Genomic DNA, 17,329 nt, shown 5'->3' on the forward strand with positions numbered 1-17,329 from the left:
CCCAGGTTAAAGAAAGAGACAACTGCTGACAGGAAAAAGGCAAATAAGTTTGGAATTGTGTCACTACATGCACACGTGTGTAGGTAGGTACGTGTACACACACACACACATGTGTAAACTCATGCTCTTCACTCCCCAGCACTCTCCTCCAACTATCCTCCATGGAAATAAAAGTCAGAAAATGGATATAAATGTTTTCTGGCATTCCACTGACTTGTTTCTCTGGTTTTATGAGAGGAAAAATGGTAATGAAAATAAAGACCATTGCTCATATCATCCAAAAAACTTTAAAAGACACATTCATGTTTAACATCTACTAATTCCCCACCTCCTAAAAACAAACAAGCAAAAAATACCAGGTGGTCATTCCCTACTTCCATCCCCAAAAAAGACATAAAAATGGTTTTTAAGCAAATCTACCGTCTTAAAAATCTCATGTGTCCAGTTAGAGTCTCTCTTCCACCTGAAATAGCAATAATTAGAATTCTTCAAGAACATACTTGCCATCTACTTTCCTCCTGATGAATGCCAAGTAATCATAAAAGTTTGTAAGTGCGGGAAAGTAAAAGACATGAAAACCCATTTCATTTCTTTTACATCTGAAAATCCTTAAATGGAAGTAGCATTAAATAGTGCAGCATTTAAACTCCCCCCCCTCCACTTCAAAAGCAGTAACAACGTCTGTGAGATTTAAGACTAAATAATGCACGTGTAAAGACCTGGGTGAGTCATAGAATATGCTTCAAACATCCTAACTCCTCAGTAGACCTACTAAAAGCTGTATCTAAACACATAGTCTCAATTTATTGGTCCACAGGAAAAAGATATTATGGCAGGACGTTACCTTTAAATGCTCCAGGCATTCCAAGTGCAGTGTTAATACACACAAAACAGTATGAAATAAGCAAATGCTTATTAACTCTAATTTATCAAACTAGGTTCTATATATGACAGTAATTTAAGGCCATTCTAACCAACTCATATACCTAAAGATGGTCACCAGACACTTAAATATACCACCCTTCTGCTTTCGCACACAAATACTGCATTTCTTTAAATAACAACAAAACCCCAAAACTGTGAGCACACCAATACCATATACTGTGAATAAGACATTATCAGGTAGAGACATGATGAATACTTTGTATTGCTCAATTATCTTCAAGACGCTGTTACACAGCTCCATCCTACAAGAAGTCTCTTCAGCAGACGAATCACTGTGAGGCTGAACTCTGCACCCACCATCCTCCAGCAGCCGCCCCTTACAAAGGCTATCAACTCAATAGTTCGTGCATCAAAGCCACATAAGCTTAAAAATAGTTCAGGTGACCTCTTCTGCCTTAAAATTCTATGCGCACTTAAAAATTTGCCTTCCTCGGATAATACTGAATAAAATAAGGAAGTAACATCTCTGCAAATCTAGATCTCAGGCTAGCTATATCTTGCAGACTGTTGCACCCAAACAGCACACCTGAAAAGATACTGGGCATCCATGGGATTTAAATGTTTCTTGCCTGAATGAAGATATAATCAAAACTAGAAAAAGCTACTGAAACTGGAAAAAAACCCATGAAGGTGCCAAGAAAGAAACTATACACTGAAAAACACTGCTAGCTTGTTTCCCCATAGCCCAAAAACTTAAACATGACTTCAAAAGTAAAGCCAAACAACCCAACAGCAAACTGCTGTCTGTCAGACTCTACTAACTGGCCAATATTATCTTCTGGGGCAGAAAAACAGTACTACCACTTTATGCAAAGCCGTACTTCTCTTATTTTGAATTTACCAGGTATTTTATGACTAAATGCTTCCCCAGTATTCTCAGCTCTTAATCCCAGTGTTAGAGAGATGGAAAGCTTATGTTATGTTGTAACCGCTGAACACTTTTAGTATTGTCAACTACACCATGTGGCATCTCGGAGATCTGGAAGTTTTACGGTTTGACAAATCTTGTAGCACATTCACCCCAGGCCCATCTACTCATCTCAGTCTTGTAAGCTTTGAGGGACTGCGAACAAGTGACTTGATTAAAATCTAATGCAACCAAAACTCTCCTCTGAAGAGAAAATTCAATCCATTTCCAGTGAAGCAGAAGTGAAAAAAATCAAACAGCTTCCCTTGAGGTACAACACTGCTGCATACGCTCAGTGCTACTGCGTCTAAGGTGAAGTGGTAAGTGTCAGTCATCCTTACAAATCCCCAAGGTGATAGCTTCACTTTTAAAGCTTTCAACATACTTTGACAGTAAGGTAAAAACGTAAAGGTCAACACTACTTGCTAAGGACAAGATAAACACAAGAAAATCACTTTGGAATTTTTTATGGATCAGAAAAGTAAACTATTAAATGTAAGGGAAAAGTTTTGATTTGCTGTATTATTTATCCAAAGGCTTAACTTCCGGATATATTCAGGGATGATTTCTGTGATCTGTGCCAACATATTGACATTAGCCTTGCACCAGTAGAAAAGAAATGCCATCCACTAGTCTTACACGTTAAGTTGAACTTAAATGTTACCTTCCTTAGCTACAGGAATGCTGTATTCCACAGGATTTTACAGCTACTCCCACAAATTAAGCCTCTGCCATCAATATTTTTTTTCTTAATTAACACAATTTCTATTGGATGTAAGAAGAGTATGGATGGCTTTAACTTTTTACAACCATTCTTATTTCTGGAAAAGGGGGAAGTAAAAGGCTTTTGAGATATCTTATTGCTTCAAAGTGATGTAAGAAATTGCCACACCACCATATATTTACTGCATTCCTTGGGTTTTTTTGTAACACCAGTAGGTATACCTCCTGACATTTTCCTTTGGGGACAAGGAGAAAAAAAAAAAAAAAAAAAAAAAAAGTGATGGAGATCTGCAATATCCAGCCAGTCATCTTGTGATGACGTGATTCTGCACGCTGCATTACCCCTTAATAAGCAGTATCACAGCAGATTGCAATAATTTACGGTGTACTGCTGCAAGACAAGAACAATGCTGGCTGAATAATCTGAAAACATGCTCTTTTACAAAATGTAAAAGTATATTGTCTCGATAATTGTTATTTAACATCTAGAGGCTTGCTAGGTAACATTATACATTTCAATGATGTAAGTATATTTCTTATTTACATCCTTAACTTGATTGTTTCAAAAAGCTACTTTGCAATTAAAATACAAAATAATATTGAATATAAAGTGGGGCATGGAAGAAAGACAAGTGTGTGTGTGTGTGTGTATGCGTACATATACAAACACATACGCACATTGCACTTTTATCCTATTCAGTATTTCCCTCTCAGAGAACATTCAATAAATAATAGACCATCATGTTTGGCTTTCCTGTGGAAATTCCATAAATGTTTTTCTGCTTCCTACTTTATATTTGTAATTTTTTTCAGTTATGGAATGAAGAAGAAAGTAAAAGTGGATCAGGTTTAGACAGCCATTAACAGACAATCAAACAAAACAAAACAAAAAAGTCAATCACTTTTTACAAACATTTAAATCATACTGAAAATGATAGTACCCACTGTGTCTCAAGGCTTTTACAATGAATGTCAGATTTAACTGGAAAGTTGTGGCAAAGTTGCTCAGAAACATTTAGCCTGCTTAAAACAATCACATCAATAACAGAACAGTCAATCTTATATCTCTAAAAAAATTCTTAACTTCACAGGGAATTTTCAAATTCTACTAAACACAACAATGACCTTCCCATAAAATGTAATTTTCTGTACCAGTTTGCCCATATTTTAAAACAATACTTTGAATAAGGAGTGAAAATATTTTTTAAGTGATGCAAAGCTATGATGAAATTCATACAGTGCATGGTATGTTTCTCAACTCAGGTTAAGCATCTAAAATAACAATAATTTTCTTAGAAATTTTTCTTTTCCTAGAATATAGTATGCAAGAAATGCATTATTTCAACAACCACTTACCTAGCACAAGATTCTTTCTCCTTTCAATGGAGAAAAAGCATATAGGCTTAAAAATTGCCACAAGGACTAGAAATTAACTTAAATATTTGGAAAAATGCCATTATTCTGAAATGATACAAATACCCCAATTTGTTGAGCCCTCAAGAAAGGAGAAAGAAACTTCAGCCAGATAGCTGCAAACTCTTTGTATCATTAAGTTACATATAACCCAGAAAATTGTAATTGAAATGATGTATTCCATCATGTTTCACAAATTATGTTACTGGAAACAATAAAGAAAGTATTTGCCATTGTAGTTCATATTCACCCTACAGCAGCTATGGGAAATACTTCTCATTAATGGCAAACTCAGCTACAGTTCTCGAGTAATGTCACTGCACAGAAATCCTAACCTTATCAAGTTTATTTTCCTTGCACATCTACTGATGTAAAAGAGTTTGACTGCATTTTCCTCTATATTTTGGTAAAGTTCTCTTAGCTGTTACATGATTAAGTACACTCTACTGTACTACGATCAAAAGCATCTGGAAAGGTGGAAGTGAAGAAATGCTCCCTGGGAAAGTTAGCTTAATACTTGCACTTCAGAGTCACCCATTATCAACATTTCATAGCGAGTTTCTTTATTTTCAGGTCCCCAAGGTAAGAACAGTAAATTATGACTTGAACTAAACAAGTCACACTTGGCTCCAAAATCAGATTTTCCTACCTCTAGTTTCAGGTCCCAGAGGTGGGCAGAGGAAATCCTGGTCACAGCCAAAGAAGTCATTTTTGGCTCTGAAATAAATTTTCCTGCTTTACTAGAGCCAAACCCTACCATTGAGAGTACCATAGCTTTAAGCAATACTTTAACATTTCTTTTATATATTTTGCTTGAGCAACCTGATTCTTCAGCAATATGAAACCCTTTTCAGTAACACAGAATTAGGGTTTTGGCCTCTCTTTCTTAAATCGGTATTGTTTATTATCAAGTACACTTCTGAGCCTTAATCATTTCTCTCTCCCTAACACTGACAAAGTATTTTAGACTCCTCTCTTTGTGAAAATGAATGAACGTAAGATACTATGCGCCTAAAATTTTTAAGTGAAACTAAATAATACTCTTTAAAGGTTCTACAGAAAATAATGTAACTTATAAAACCATACAGTTACTTAAGGAGACCAAATGCTTGCCATTTAATACCAGAAGTTGTGGCATATATTTAGCACAAACATATGGAGAAAATAAAATTGGATATTATACATCACACTTGACAATGATTTTCTTGCCCAAGTAAAGACTGATGTCTGGATCCAAAATGCTACAATTCAAAATATATAACAGAAGTTAATGAATAGTATGTTAGCATCAGATAACATGTATATGGGATTACACATCTTTTTCTGTCACATTATTTATGTTCCCTAATATTACAGTTCACTGGTATTAGCATCAAGTTACAAATCATAAAATATATTTAGAAAGCAAGTTGATCACAGACAAGTAATATTAGTGGAGATGAGCCAACATCAAACTGCCAACATAAAATATTGGTCTCCAAAGGTACGATTCTACAAACCCTTATGATTGTGCACAGTCCTAGAAGTATTAAAGGGATTACTCACACAAGTAAAAGCTATATGCAGGAGTAAGGGGTTATGGAATTGAGTCTTAAGAGGACTTTTATTAACCCAAAAAGCAGACATGCAAGTGTATTTTCATGTAGAAGCGGAGCACTTTTTAGTGATTTAAACCAATCCTAGAAGTATATCATTCATGGATATTCCAAGGGAATTGTTAATCACTTGCATTTCCTATTTTTAAGGGGATGTCATTTTTCATCATCAGTTTCTTTGTTCCTATACCTACCTATACATACCTATGGCTATGTAAAAGGAACAGATGTACCTGTGTTCACAATTTTATGTCTATATAGGTCTAACTTGACTTGTGTCACTGTGTTTTGAATTTTCTTCTGTCTGCTCAAAACTCAAGCTCCTCCCCAAACTTCAAAGCTGGAAGTTTTAAAATGTCCAGGTTTTAATCAGTTTTCTGGTTAGCCTACAAAATCTAAACAAACACTAACGACTATATCATAGAAGCAAATGTCATAACTATCCTATAAATTTTAACTGTATTGTTTGGGAACTTAACATATCCTAAAATCCTACAAAAGAGATAGACTGTACAGTGTCCTCTAACATTTAAAAGTCTGGATTCTTCTAACTGGATTCTTCTAACCCCAAAGAAAAAAAGAATTCCAATAGAAAAAACTGTTAATAAGGAGAAACATTTAAAAATAAAATCAGCCACCCTAAAAGAAAGTCACTCAGTTGTACTTGGAAGGGAGAATTCACATCTTAGTATGATGAGCAATACTGATATGCTTTGAATACAATCCTGAGTAGGAAAAAGTATTTGAATAAATTCTGTAATCATATTCTTCCTCATAGTTGTATCATAAAATTCCAAATGACTTAGATCTGATCATAAAAGCATGGTTAGAAGATGAAGTTGCATCATAAGCAGGATGGCACAAGTATCATTTAACCCCCTGGCAATTGGGCTTGTGACTTTCAGATTCTAACTGTTAATGAAACAGTAATACAGCCAGTCAAACTCCAACTGGTTAGGACAACAGGTTAAGGCTTAACTATAGACAATCGTCTATACTTAACAAAGAATCTCTTTTCATTTCAGGTAATACTAATATCTGCCTGCTACATGAGAGCATGGTTTATAGCATCCCTTCCAATCCCTAAAAGTTTCATGTACCTTTTTTCCCTTATTGACAAATTAATACTCCTTCAGTTCTATGAAGTTTTATTCACTGAAGATAACTCCAAAGCATTTATAAGAATTGTAATAAAGTGTACAGGAATAAAACTTTGTTTTCCTTTCTAATGTTCAGGTAAGGTCTGTTGGTCTAGGGGGACTGAAGTAACGAACAACAATTTGCATTTGTTGCAATACCCTAAAAATAGGGTATCAGACTGGTTTTATATAAAGTTAACAAATTTTTTAAAAATGTAGCACTCACTTTTCTGTACCCTTTTATAATATATTTGTTTCATGCCATTCTCAGAAGCAATACTATTGGATCAGCTCTCCCAGAAATACAAAAAAACCAACGTTTTCAGGTGAAATTTGGTGTCCTGTCCCATTCTCCCTCCCCTCCCCTCTTTTTAATTTTACATGGCAATCTTCACTATCAACAGCCAGTTTTCCTTAAAAACATAATTCCAATTCCTTTCCTGAGCTGACATACCGCTGAAAAAGACGCTTAATCTTCCAAATTTCTTTTGTATCTATGCTTATGTTTCTACAAAGCTACTAATTAATCTTCTTCAGTGAACAGAGTGACTATCCTTCACACTATCATTTTTCACATAATTGAGCTCAACTGGTAAAAGAAATGTGCATTAATCCAGAACTTTTTTGGGTATCTGATAAACCTAAAGCCTTGGACAAAACAAAACATCATTCAATTTAAAGGGAAGTACTGCTAGCTGAATATCACTTTGGATCCAAGTTCTGGAGCAAAAGACACATTTACAATAAAAACAATTTCCTCCAGCATTATTCTAGGAGCACTGCCATGCACCAGACAGCAATTCAAATCTGATGCTAAGAGACTGGTGCATGCCCTTCTCTCATCTAGAATTGATCACTGCAGTGCTTTGTGCATTACCATATCTAAATATATACACTCAAACCTTTAGCTGCTTGCAATTTGGCAGCTAGTGTTTCTATCCCTACTTAAAAATGTAGAGGTTTTCTTCAGTCTAACTAAAAAAAATTGTTCAACACAACACTGATTTTTTTTTAATTTAGTTATCAGTAATGGGATGTACTGCCTGTGATTCTATTATATTACATATTTGGTTGAACTCAAGGTAAAATCAAATACACTATTTTAAGATTAAGGAACATAATCCACTGTGAACATAATTCACCCTTGACACATTCTTTTCAATTTAATTTTGTATCACTTAGAACATAAAAATACTGACTTTCTGGAAATCATTTGGAGTAAATTGTAAGAGTTCCAGCCATACTACAGACCAAATATTTCCAAAATATCATTTCAGCATATGCTTCTAAAACGAAGCATTTCTAACTCTAGAAAGAGTGCTAAGTAGTCTTTGAATGTAAATGTTTTTATACTAAAGTACAGTGTATTATATTTTAGTAAGACAAATGTTGTGGCTGAGTTAAGTGCTTCGAGAAAGTTATGCAAACATTGAAAGAACACTGCACTAGGCAGCCACCACTAATATAACCTCACTAGTCCTTATAGGATGTGGTTTTTCTCTAGCAAGGCTGTAATTAGGCACACATTGTAGACAACAAAGAAGTCTTTGGTTGTTCACTTAAGCTCAGAACGCATCTCTAAAACCAAAGCTGAGTCTGTTTGGTCTTTCAAGTGTGAACCTATGATTTTCTTGTTTGATTTGGCATGACTAATAACCAGAATCCAGCTATTTCTGGTATTTATTTATTCTATGATACTTCACTTTATTTCTTAGCTTCACAAAGTAGTCCTGAAAAGCTCTAAAAGGTACGCATAAGATAAAGCAGTGACAGTGGCTATTATCACTGGAAGAAGTGTGCCAGCAACTGGGTGACTACCTAAGTGGCATGCACAGAATACCACTAAAAAATAAGTGGTCTTACAAACTAGTCAATAATAAATGTTCTTTTTCAGTAAGTAGAAAGTCTAGAAAAACACTTTTCCATATTCATTGGCTTTCTTTTCCTTTATGAATGCCTGGCTTCAACTACGAAGTGCCTATTCTAATGGAACATCATCTATCCATAAGACAAGACCTGTTGAAGTCAAAAGGAAGGAAGTGTTGATGTGAGTAATTACACAGCAGTGCAAGCAACAGGATGCTACTTTGGCCACCTGCTGAAAAATACAAATAGTCTCAAATTTCTTTAATTGGAGGCACTTCAAAATACTATTTTTAGAAGGCACTTAGAAGCTTTTGCCTAAAGTTAGATGAAGCTTGAATTATCAAAATAGTTAACGTCCTCAGTATCCACAAAGAGGTTACGTCATATCATAATTTCATACCTCAAAACTGCAAGCTAATAAAGCAGCATTAGCTTGGAAAAGGTTTACAATTCCAGTCTCCGTTTAAGTGGGAAGTGCAATACGCATAGTTACACTAAAGAAGGCAATAGAGATTAGAAAGGGGATTATACTGCAATCAATAATGACCTAGTGCGTGATATACATTGATTCATTATGCTATTATTTTACACTATAACTATCTTTATCTTTCCACCTATTTTCTGAAATAATCTTTTGATCAATCTGAATGCCTTAAAGTAGTATTTTCCTAGTGTTTATCCTAGACCTTCGCAACTAAATGCCCCACACCACAGTAAGTCAGGAAGTAACTTCATTTCTGTAAAAATGACATAAGTTTCAGTGTATGAAAATGGGCAAGTGAAGATGGAAACATGTACTGTTGCTTGGCAGAGTATGCAGTTAATGAGCATTTTGACAATGTAATAGCCTTCACTAGCAATGTCAGACAAAAATTTACAATATATCTAGCATGATATAAATTTATTTAGAATGACAAATGAGTCCACAAGACATGCTACACTATTCTTCCTCTTACCTGTGTAGAAGGTAACTCCAAGAATTCAAATGGGATTGAGAGAAGTCCAAGGGTAAACATTTAGAAAAAATATTTTGTGCGCATTTAGTGTTTTAAACATGACATAAAAATAAAGTACAACTCTTTCAATTGATATCCTACCTGAAGGTCTTTCACATTTGCAAACGGAATACCTATGGTTATAACTGCACGGGCATTCGCATCACAGAAATCCAAGCCTTCACTAACTTTTCCTCTGCATACAGCTATAAGGAGTGCTCCATCTTGAACAAGCCAGAGAGGAATATACAAATCATTCCCAGTGATAAACTGAGTGTCAGAAGAAAGTTTCACCAACATCTTTTAAAGAGCTAAACATAATATAGCATAATACACTGTGTCAGTCTGGAAAAGGTAAGCGGATATAAAAATATAGACTTCTTTGAGATTAACTTCACTTTGATCAATAATATTGTGATTTTGAATATCAACTAGCAAAATAATTTTGCACTATATAACATAGTGGTACTTAATTATGCAAGAACCATATGTATCTATAACAAAATTTAAAATTTAAACCTTGGATTTTGCTCTCCAAAAATCATGCTATTTATTTTTTGACATACTATCATTCTTTATTCTCTATACTAATATTTAAGTATTTCGAGAAGAAAACCTATAGTGGCTGTAATATAAGATGGTAAATCACAGTTATGCAATGTACTATAAGTTTGATTATTTGAGAAGCCACTCTGCACCCTGCTGGACACACAATTGCACATCCTTACACAGCTCACTGCCTTTTGAATATCACTGTTAGGATTATGCATCATCCTGTACTTCCCTATATCCTCATGCAACAATATAAATCACAGTTATTCTTCCTCATTTATCACAATAACTTATTAAGCTGAGGTTAATTTAACTGTTTATCCATACCTTATTCTAATTGTTAAGCACTTTAAGACCCCCCCCCCCCTTTTTTTTTTTTTAAACTTGAAGAGTCTGTATCAACTATTTCATATGTCTGAAGAACGTACCTTTTTCTCCTTTACATTTTATGGCATCATAGTATATTTTCAGCAGTTCATCAAAGTCACTCTTTGCCCCTCCTTGAGGCTCTGCAATGACTGTCTTAACCAGCTCCAGGTTTCTCCATAAGCCAGTGTGCATCCAGCGATCTTTCAATTTGTCCAACAGCTGAAAACAAACAGAAAAATCTGGAAGACCTCTAATGAAATGTCAATCACTTGAACTGTTCAAATAAAGCACACAAAAGACACTTATTTTAGTGAAATTATATTGTTCAGTTTTTGTATTTATGAATACAAGTGTCCCTACTGTACACCGATCCACAGCTATGCAACAGTTTCTAAACATGACGGCCACTAACTTTGCTAATTAGAAACAGTGTGGATTTTTGAGTTATCAAAGTAAAACTCTCTAAAACTATAAGACTGGTCAATAAAGAGCATCTTCTGGTATTCCTCAAAGCAAGAGGAACGTCATTCAAAGAAAACTGGAAATTACCTGTTCTTCTCCTTACCAAGAAAGAGATGAATAAGTAAGACTGGAAACAAATTCTAAATTAATTTGAAACAAGCCTTTATATCTTAAATTTCCACAATATTTCAGTATTTTTAAATTTACATAGATAAGTTGGGGGAGGAAGTATTGATGTAGGGTTTATCAACAGCCTCCTCTGCTTCTTGAAGGGAGTCAGCTTTGTTATATCTACCAGATTCTGAACTGTACATATTTTACTCCAAATCAGTACATGTTCAAATCTTGCAAGCAAATAAGCTTGTTCCACATTTAGTGCGAACGTAATGAAAATACATATTGCAAATACAAAAAGCAAAGTTTAAAACTACCACAGAAACTGAAGTCAGCTGGATGGCGGTCATTTTGCAGTTAGCAGTCATGCCCTTTTCTCATCAATTTCTAGACTGAATTTTATGAAGACAGGGAGCAAAAAAGTCACTCCTTCACCTGACATGTTTGTCTGATGGTGCACAGCACTGGCCTCAAGACAAAAGCAAGGCAACCAACACATTTTAGAATGAACTGAGTAGATCTGGTTCAGTGGACAGAAATGAATGCTTTATTTCACTCCTTTTACTGTTCAGTGATCATTAGTGTGTCACTAACTATTGTGCAGCAGACTTACTGAGCTTCATATACACAGAGATTTTAAACTCACAGATTCTGTAATAATGGTTATGCTCCTAATTTGTCTGCACTTCCCTCAACCCCACTCACTGAAGACCTTCTCAGCATTTTGCTTCAGGCTATATAAACTGCTCCATCTGGAACCTGCACTCGCCCCAGTTCATTGCTCAAAAAGCCACAGCATCCCTTAACTCCAACCCACTTGGCTTTCTGATGCACCCCAACCAAGATCTCAGGATCTTTAACAGTTAAATTGTTACAAAATTAATCTGTCCCATGTCCAAACATACAGTTTAAGTGTTATTGTGAAACAGAACTAATGGTAACTAACTGTTGTCACATTTGAGTTTAACAGGGAGAACACTTGCAAATTTATAGGAAACTGTTTACAGTAACCCTTGCATATTTCATGTTCTCAGAATTAATGATCTGAACTTACTCTCTGACATTAAGTACTTGGATTGGTTCTTTCTGAGGTACCTGTGGTTCAGAGGGGACAAATACTACGGTATTCTTGAATTTTCACTAGCTTTGTCCAAGCCTCTATTCAGGGAAATACACTTGCTTACTACTGACGTGATACCATTCTCAAGCAAGCACAGAGAGACTAAGTGATGAATAGTAGGAACAGTTTGCTACAAATACAGATGTTACTGTAGAATAAATCATCTTTTCTAAATGTGTCTGTCCTACTATTTGTCCCCTTCTCTGCCAGCTCTGTCATTTCCTGGCAGCATCCTGTCTGTAATCTCTTTTTATATAAAAGGTCGTAATACTATGACTGAGCAATGACTGTCCATCTTGCCATCCACAGCCTGCCACTATGCCTTCAGTTCTTGGATATGATATGGAGATAATTCTGGTAAAGAAAAGAATCAAACAAATTATACCTCTAAGTACATCCATTTGGGATCTGTTAGAGCTGCCAGTGACTGTAACATTATTAACTTTCCAGATTTCATTCTTCCTTCTGTGAAACTAATGTCTGCCTGGGCATTCACTTAGCAATCTATGCTGAACTCACTTCTAGCACTGCCTGCTGTTCACCATACATGACAAAAGGAGGCCAGTAAGAGAATACAGACAGGATATATTTGGGTATAACTGAATTTGACATTTACATATTCATGTAAACTATCCATGCTTTGACTTCTAAGAGTCACTTGCCCCTGACTTTCTCCTCCTTTTATTATCTCAGCTACTGAAATCAACTGGTATTTTTCACAAACACACCCTTATGAAGCTTTCTTAGCAGAAAAATTGTTTCTTAATTTAAGAGAACCAAAGTCTGTTAATAGACTCAGAAAGGGCAACATTCCTTACAAAAATTACTTAATCCCTCAATTCCACTGTATTTCTCTCATATTTGAAAGAAGTATAACTTATATTCATAGTTGGAAAGATGGCAGTAGAAAACCTTCCTCCAAATTCTTAAGAAAACATATTTTCTCTTTTGTGGGTTACCCAGCCCCTCCAGGTAAGTATCTATTAGACTACAATAGGTTCAGGTTCCTTGTTTAATTGACAGCAACCATCACAATAGAAAATCTACATTTTTTTATGGAAATGTGTGAATTATTCATGAACATCTTTGGCAAGAATGGAACAATTCATTTAATTCACACAAAAGCTGTTACGTCTTCCATTTAATGGAGTTTGCTATGTACAGAAACTTTCTTGTACAGAGGAAAGCATGCACAAACATGCACAATACCCATGCTACAGACACAGACACTAAGACGACAAGAATTATGGACATGACTGAATACAAATAAATAAAATATAGAACACATATATGCCTCACAAGAGCTAGGAATCAAGTGCAGGTTTCTCATAAAAAATTATTTCACTTTGGGTTGAAAAAGTTCAAATGGGAGCAAGGTATAATGCCAGGAATCACAGGAAGCGACCATTAATGCCCACAGTCAGTCATTTTTTCTACCCAGGGGAATAATAGTTTCTGCAGTGGAAGGCAGCCTGTGTATATTTTATTAAATCCCTTAAAAATGGATTCTCAAATGGTTTATTAACAAATGGTCTTCCTCCAGGAGAGCAGAAAATCTTGTTAGAAAGAATCTGTCATCTTCCCATGCACTGAAGGATGTTTACTTTGATAGCTTTTTCCATTTTTCCTTTCTGCAATTTAAAAGACACCTGTAAGCTATAGAAACTACAAGCTCAGTATTTAGATTCACCATTCGTCATTGTCAGCATCCCCCTTTTTAGGCAGCTTTTGAAGCACTCTTGAAGTTTGGGAATGGGAGAAACTCTTTTCTCAACATCTCTTGCCATTATGTTGCACTCCTAGGCAAAATCCTCTCATCGTGTGTCCACGAAGGAAAAGCTTTGCCCCTTTCCATTTGCTGTTTTGTTTTATACAGTGCCAAAAATTGCATTAGGGGTTTCCCATGTCATGAAGCAAGACCAAAGATTTGTTTAATGTATTTTACCCTAAGGCAAGTTCATTCTAATTTCCAGCATCTTAACGAAGTTGAGAAGTTAACTTGCAGCAATCAAGTTGCTGGGGATGCACTTTGTCTGCAGTATTCATTACCTCCTGACAGTGATTTTTGAAGCAAATACCTGACATGAGAGAGGGTCTAACAGAAAATACTGTAGCATGATGAGTTACTTATTCTGGTTTACAGTTCCCTAGCTCTTGTCCTGCTACAAGCACCTGCTACCAAATTTCTTTACATCAAATATTCCTTAAATATTTTAGCATTGATTCACATAATGAATGGATTGCACCTTGCCAGCAGAGTAAAAAGGCATCACAGAAATAATCCCTCCATCAAAAAGTGCTTGGGAAAGCAATGAAACACTTAAAACTACGAAAGGATGTTCAAGAGCAGTGCAGGACAAAAAGGATAATGACCTAAGCAATACCTGACAGCGGAGTAAAGTAACTCTGGCTTTATTGGCTAGCTTAACAACTACTAACTATTTAATAATAACTATCAGTTACAATTGTATTGTATATTCTTGTGCAACTTTAAAACTATATGCTGTCTCGTTATCCATACATTTATATAATGATAACTGAACAAAAGGTATTTCAAGGTACACAAAATTTACACAAATACCTTGTAACCCTCTTAAAAGTCTGCCATTATACACTAAAAAACCCCACTTCTCCAAACTTTGGTATTTTTTCATCTTGTTTCTATGTAATATTTTTTTTAAATGATATGAAGTTCCACTTTTCATTGTTATTCAGATATGAAGGGTAGCTGGGGGGAGAAAGGAAACAGCCATTAGGTTTTTCTTAATAAAAATCACAGTATTGGCACCACTGTTAGTGCAAAAAGTCAGAGATACCCGAGGGACTAACATTGATCTAAGAGCCTCTTCCCAAGCACAGCTCTTCATGTGTTTGCTACCAGAATTTTCTTTTTGAATAAGCACTGCTTCAAATCAAAGCCTGTCTCCAGTGGGCTGGAAACGTGTTTGAAGGGTCAAATAGAAGTTCTACATGCAGTCAGCACAAAACTTCAGAAATGGGAAACAGACATCTCTGGCCAAGCTGGAGGCTGAGCAACAGGACTTACTTCACTAGACTTTGTTTTGGTAGAACTAAGAGGGCTATGCTACACTTGGGACTAAAAGGGCAGTCACTTGCAGAAAACAGGGTTATCATCCAATCCACCAACATGTAAAAGTGACACACAAAGACGTACGGTGCTGCTATAATGATGTACTCTTACATCATCTTTTACTATCAGCCCATTCTATATACACACATTCTATATACAGACACCGAAATTCTACATTTACATGAAATCGAGTGAGGAAGAGGTGGTGTCAGTTTTAGAAGCAGCTAAAATCTCGTAATACAAACATTTTCCCTTTAATTTCAAGGCTGACTTATGTGGTAGTATAGCTTTTTAAAAAAATGTAATATAGACATATGCATCTTAACATCATTTCCAGCTATGGTTTGTAAAACCTGAAGTTTCTTGAGAAACACCAAATGGAAGAGACTGGCCTGGGCCATTCTCTGCTGAATACCTACAACAGATTATAGAAAGTATTTCCAAAGGGAATTTAGCCTAAACTACAACACTACAGATGTGTAGATTAGGGACTTCAAACATGGAATAAAGGGATCCCCCAAAGCTTTAGCAGATGGAGAAGAATATACTTTTACACTTACAAAACTGAAACACATCATGTTATTTTCCTAGTACACAGACTAGGGAAATTACAGATTATCTCATTAAACAGTTTTCTTCTTCTACACAACTATGGAACTGTCTTACAGATTTATTCTTTAACTTTGCAATACCAAAAACATTTTAAGAAGCTGCAGATATATGTACCCGCATCCAGCTGCGCCTCTCCACATACAGGATGAACAACTATTTCAGCAACCATAATTAGATTCAGAGAGAGACAAGAGAACCTGTCAAATTGAATTGTGCTCTGCTACTCCTTTCACATCTTACATTGTGAAAAAGGCCGTAAATTCCTCATGTACACAAAATCAACCACAAAGTCAGGAAAATGTATCCAAAGGCAATTCCAACTGCATAGAAATCTAGCTAGGATGAGGGAACAAAACTAAAACCTACTCATTTAAATAAATCAGTAAAACTTTTTCCAACACATAGTGCTCTAATTTTAAAACCAGTGCTTCTTCCACTCTTATCTGAGTCATACTTAAATGTACGGAAATGAAACAGGTATCCCCGCATATTTTAAACATGCATTAATAAGGTCTTATACCTTTCCAAAGAATGCAACACTTGACATCCCACCAGCATTTCAATTTCAATAACCCATTATAAAAGAGAACAAATACATCAGAGATGCAAATCTGCAACTGATACATATTGTGATTCAGTAACCAAAAAAAGCTAAATAAACTAGAGATAGTAATCCAAATATCTAACAATAAAAGTTAATAGTATTAAATAATTTTTGCTCTTTGTAAAATCTTTTAAAGTTTTTCATCTATCATTAAGAATATGCATGAATCAAAGTTTTTTAAAAACATACTATTCAAGACAGACTTCACCAGCAGTGCCTAACATTTTAAATACCTTTTCTTTAAATTTTATACTAGATGTAAATATAATTTATACCTTCTTCAATAACAGAAGACATTAATTTCTGCATCGTTCCTCTCCTCTTCTTCCACTGATTTCATAAATTCTGTTTTGCTTCAAGACATTGAGGAACTCAGTCCTTCAGTGAGTGCTTTTATCTTATCTAAACAACAGGAGGCGGCAGTGGAGTTGAGGAGGCATATACCAAATTTATGCATAGAGTTTTATCAAATGTTTTTGCTTCAATGCAGTGCTTGTATCTTGACAGAAAATAACAGGTGTCAAAACCAAACAAAGAAGAGGCTTTTTTTTCCCTCTGCATCTACTGAAAAACCCTTACAGTCAGAGAGAATGTCAAGAAGAAATGTAGTTTTCTTGTCTTTCTGCAAAATGTTTCCCACCATTTGGACTGTCTGCAAAAAAAAAAAAAAAAAAAAAAAGTACAGGTTGTTTTATATATCACAGGGCAACTCAACCTGCCTCTGCATCAGCTGCCTCCTCTCTTCCTTTTGGGGGGGGGGAATCTATACACTCTGACAGATCCTTCTGCAAATTTAAGCTATTAGGATGGAGGACATAATAT

At 35.4% G+C, this 17,329-nt stretch overlaps 1 protein-coding gene across 3 annotated transcripts in view; it reads right to left on the reverse strand.

Annotated features, from left to right (window-relative positions):
- BRIP1 (BRCA1 interacting helicase 1) overlaps positions 1 to 17,329 on the reverse strand; it is a 66,626-nt gene that overhangs the window by 13,421 nt on the left and 35,876 nt on the right. For all 3 annotated transcript variants that reach the window (XM_052802929.1, XM_052802928.1, XM_052802930.1), the window contains 2 exons: positions 10,564 to 10,723; positions 9,686 to 9,807 (listed from right to left, as the gene is read on the reverse strand). In XM_052802929.1, the coding sequence (XP_052658889.1) occupies positions 9,686 to 9,807; positions 10,564 to 10,723 (282 nt within the window). The remainder of the gene's footprint in view (positions 1 to 9,685; positions 9,808 to 10,563; positions 10,724 to 17,329) is intronic.

The sequence above is a fragment of the Harpia harpyja genome, chromosome 12 (genome assembly GCF_026419915.1).
Source record: "Harpia harpyja isolate bHarHar1 chromosome 12, bHarHar1 primary haplotype, whole genome shotgun sequence".
In the NCBI taxonomy this organism is placed as follows: domain Eukaryota; kingdom Metazoa; phylum Chordata; class Aves; order Accipitriformes; family Accipitridae; genus Harpia; species Harpia harpyja.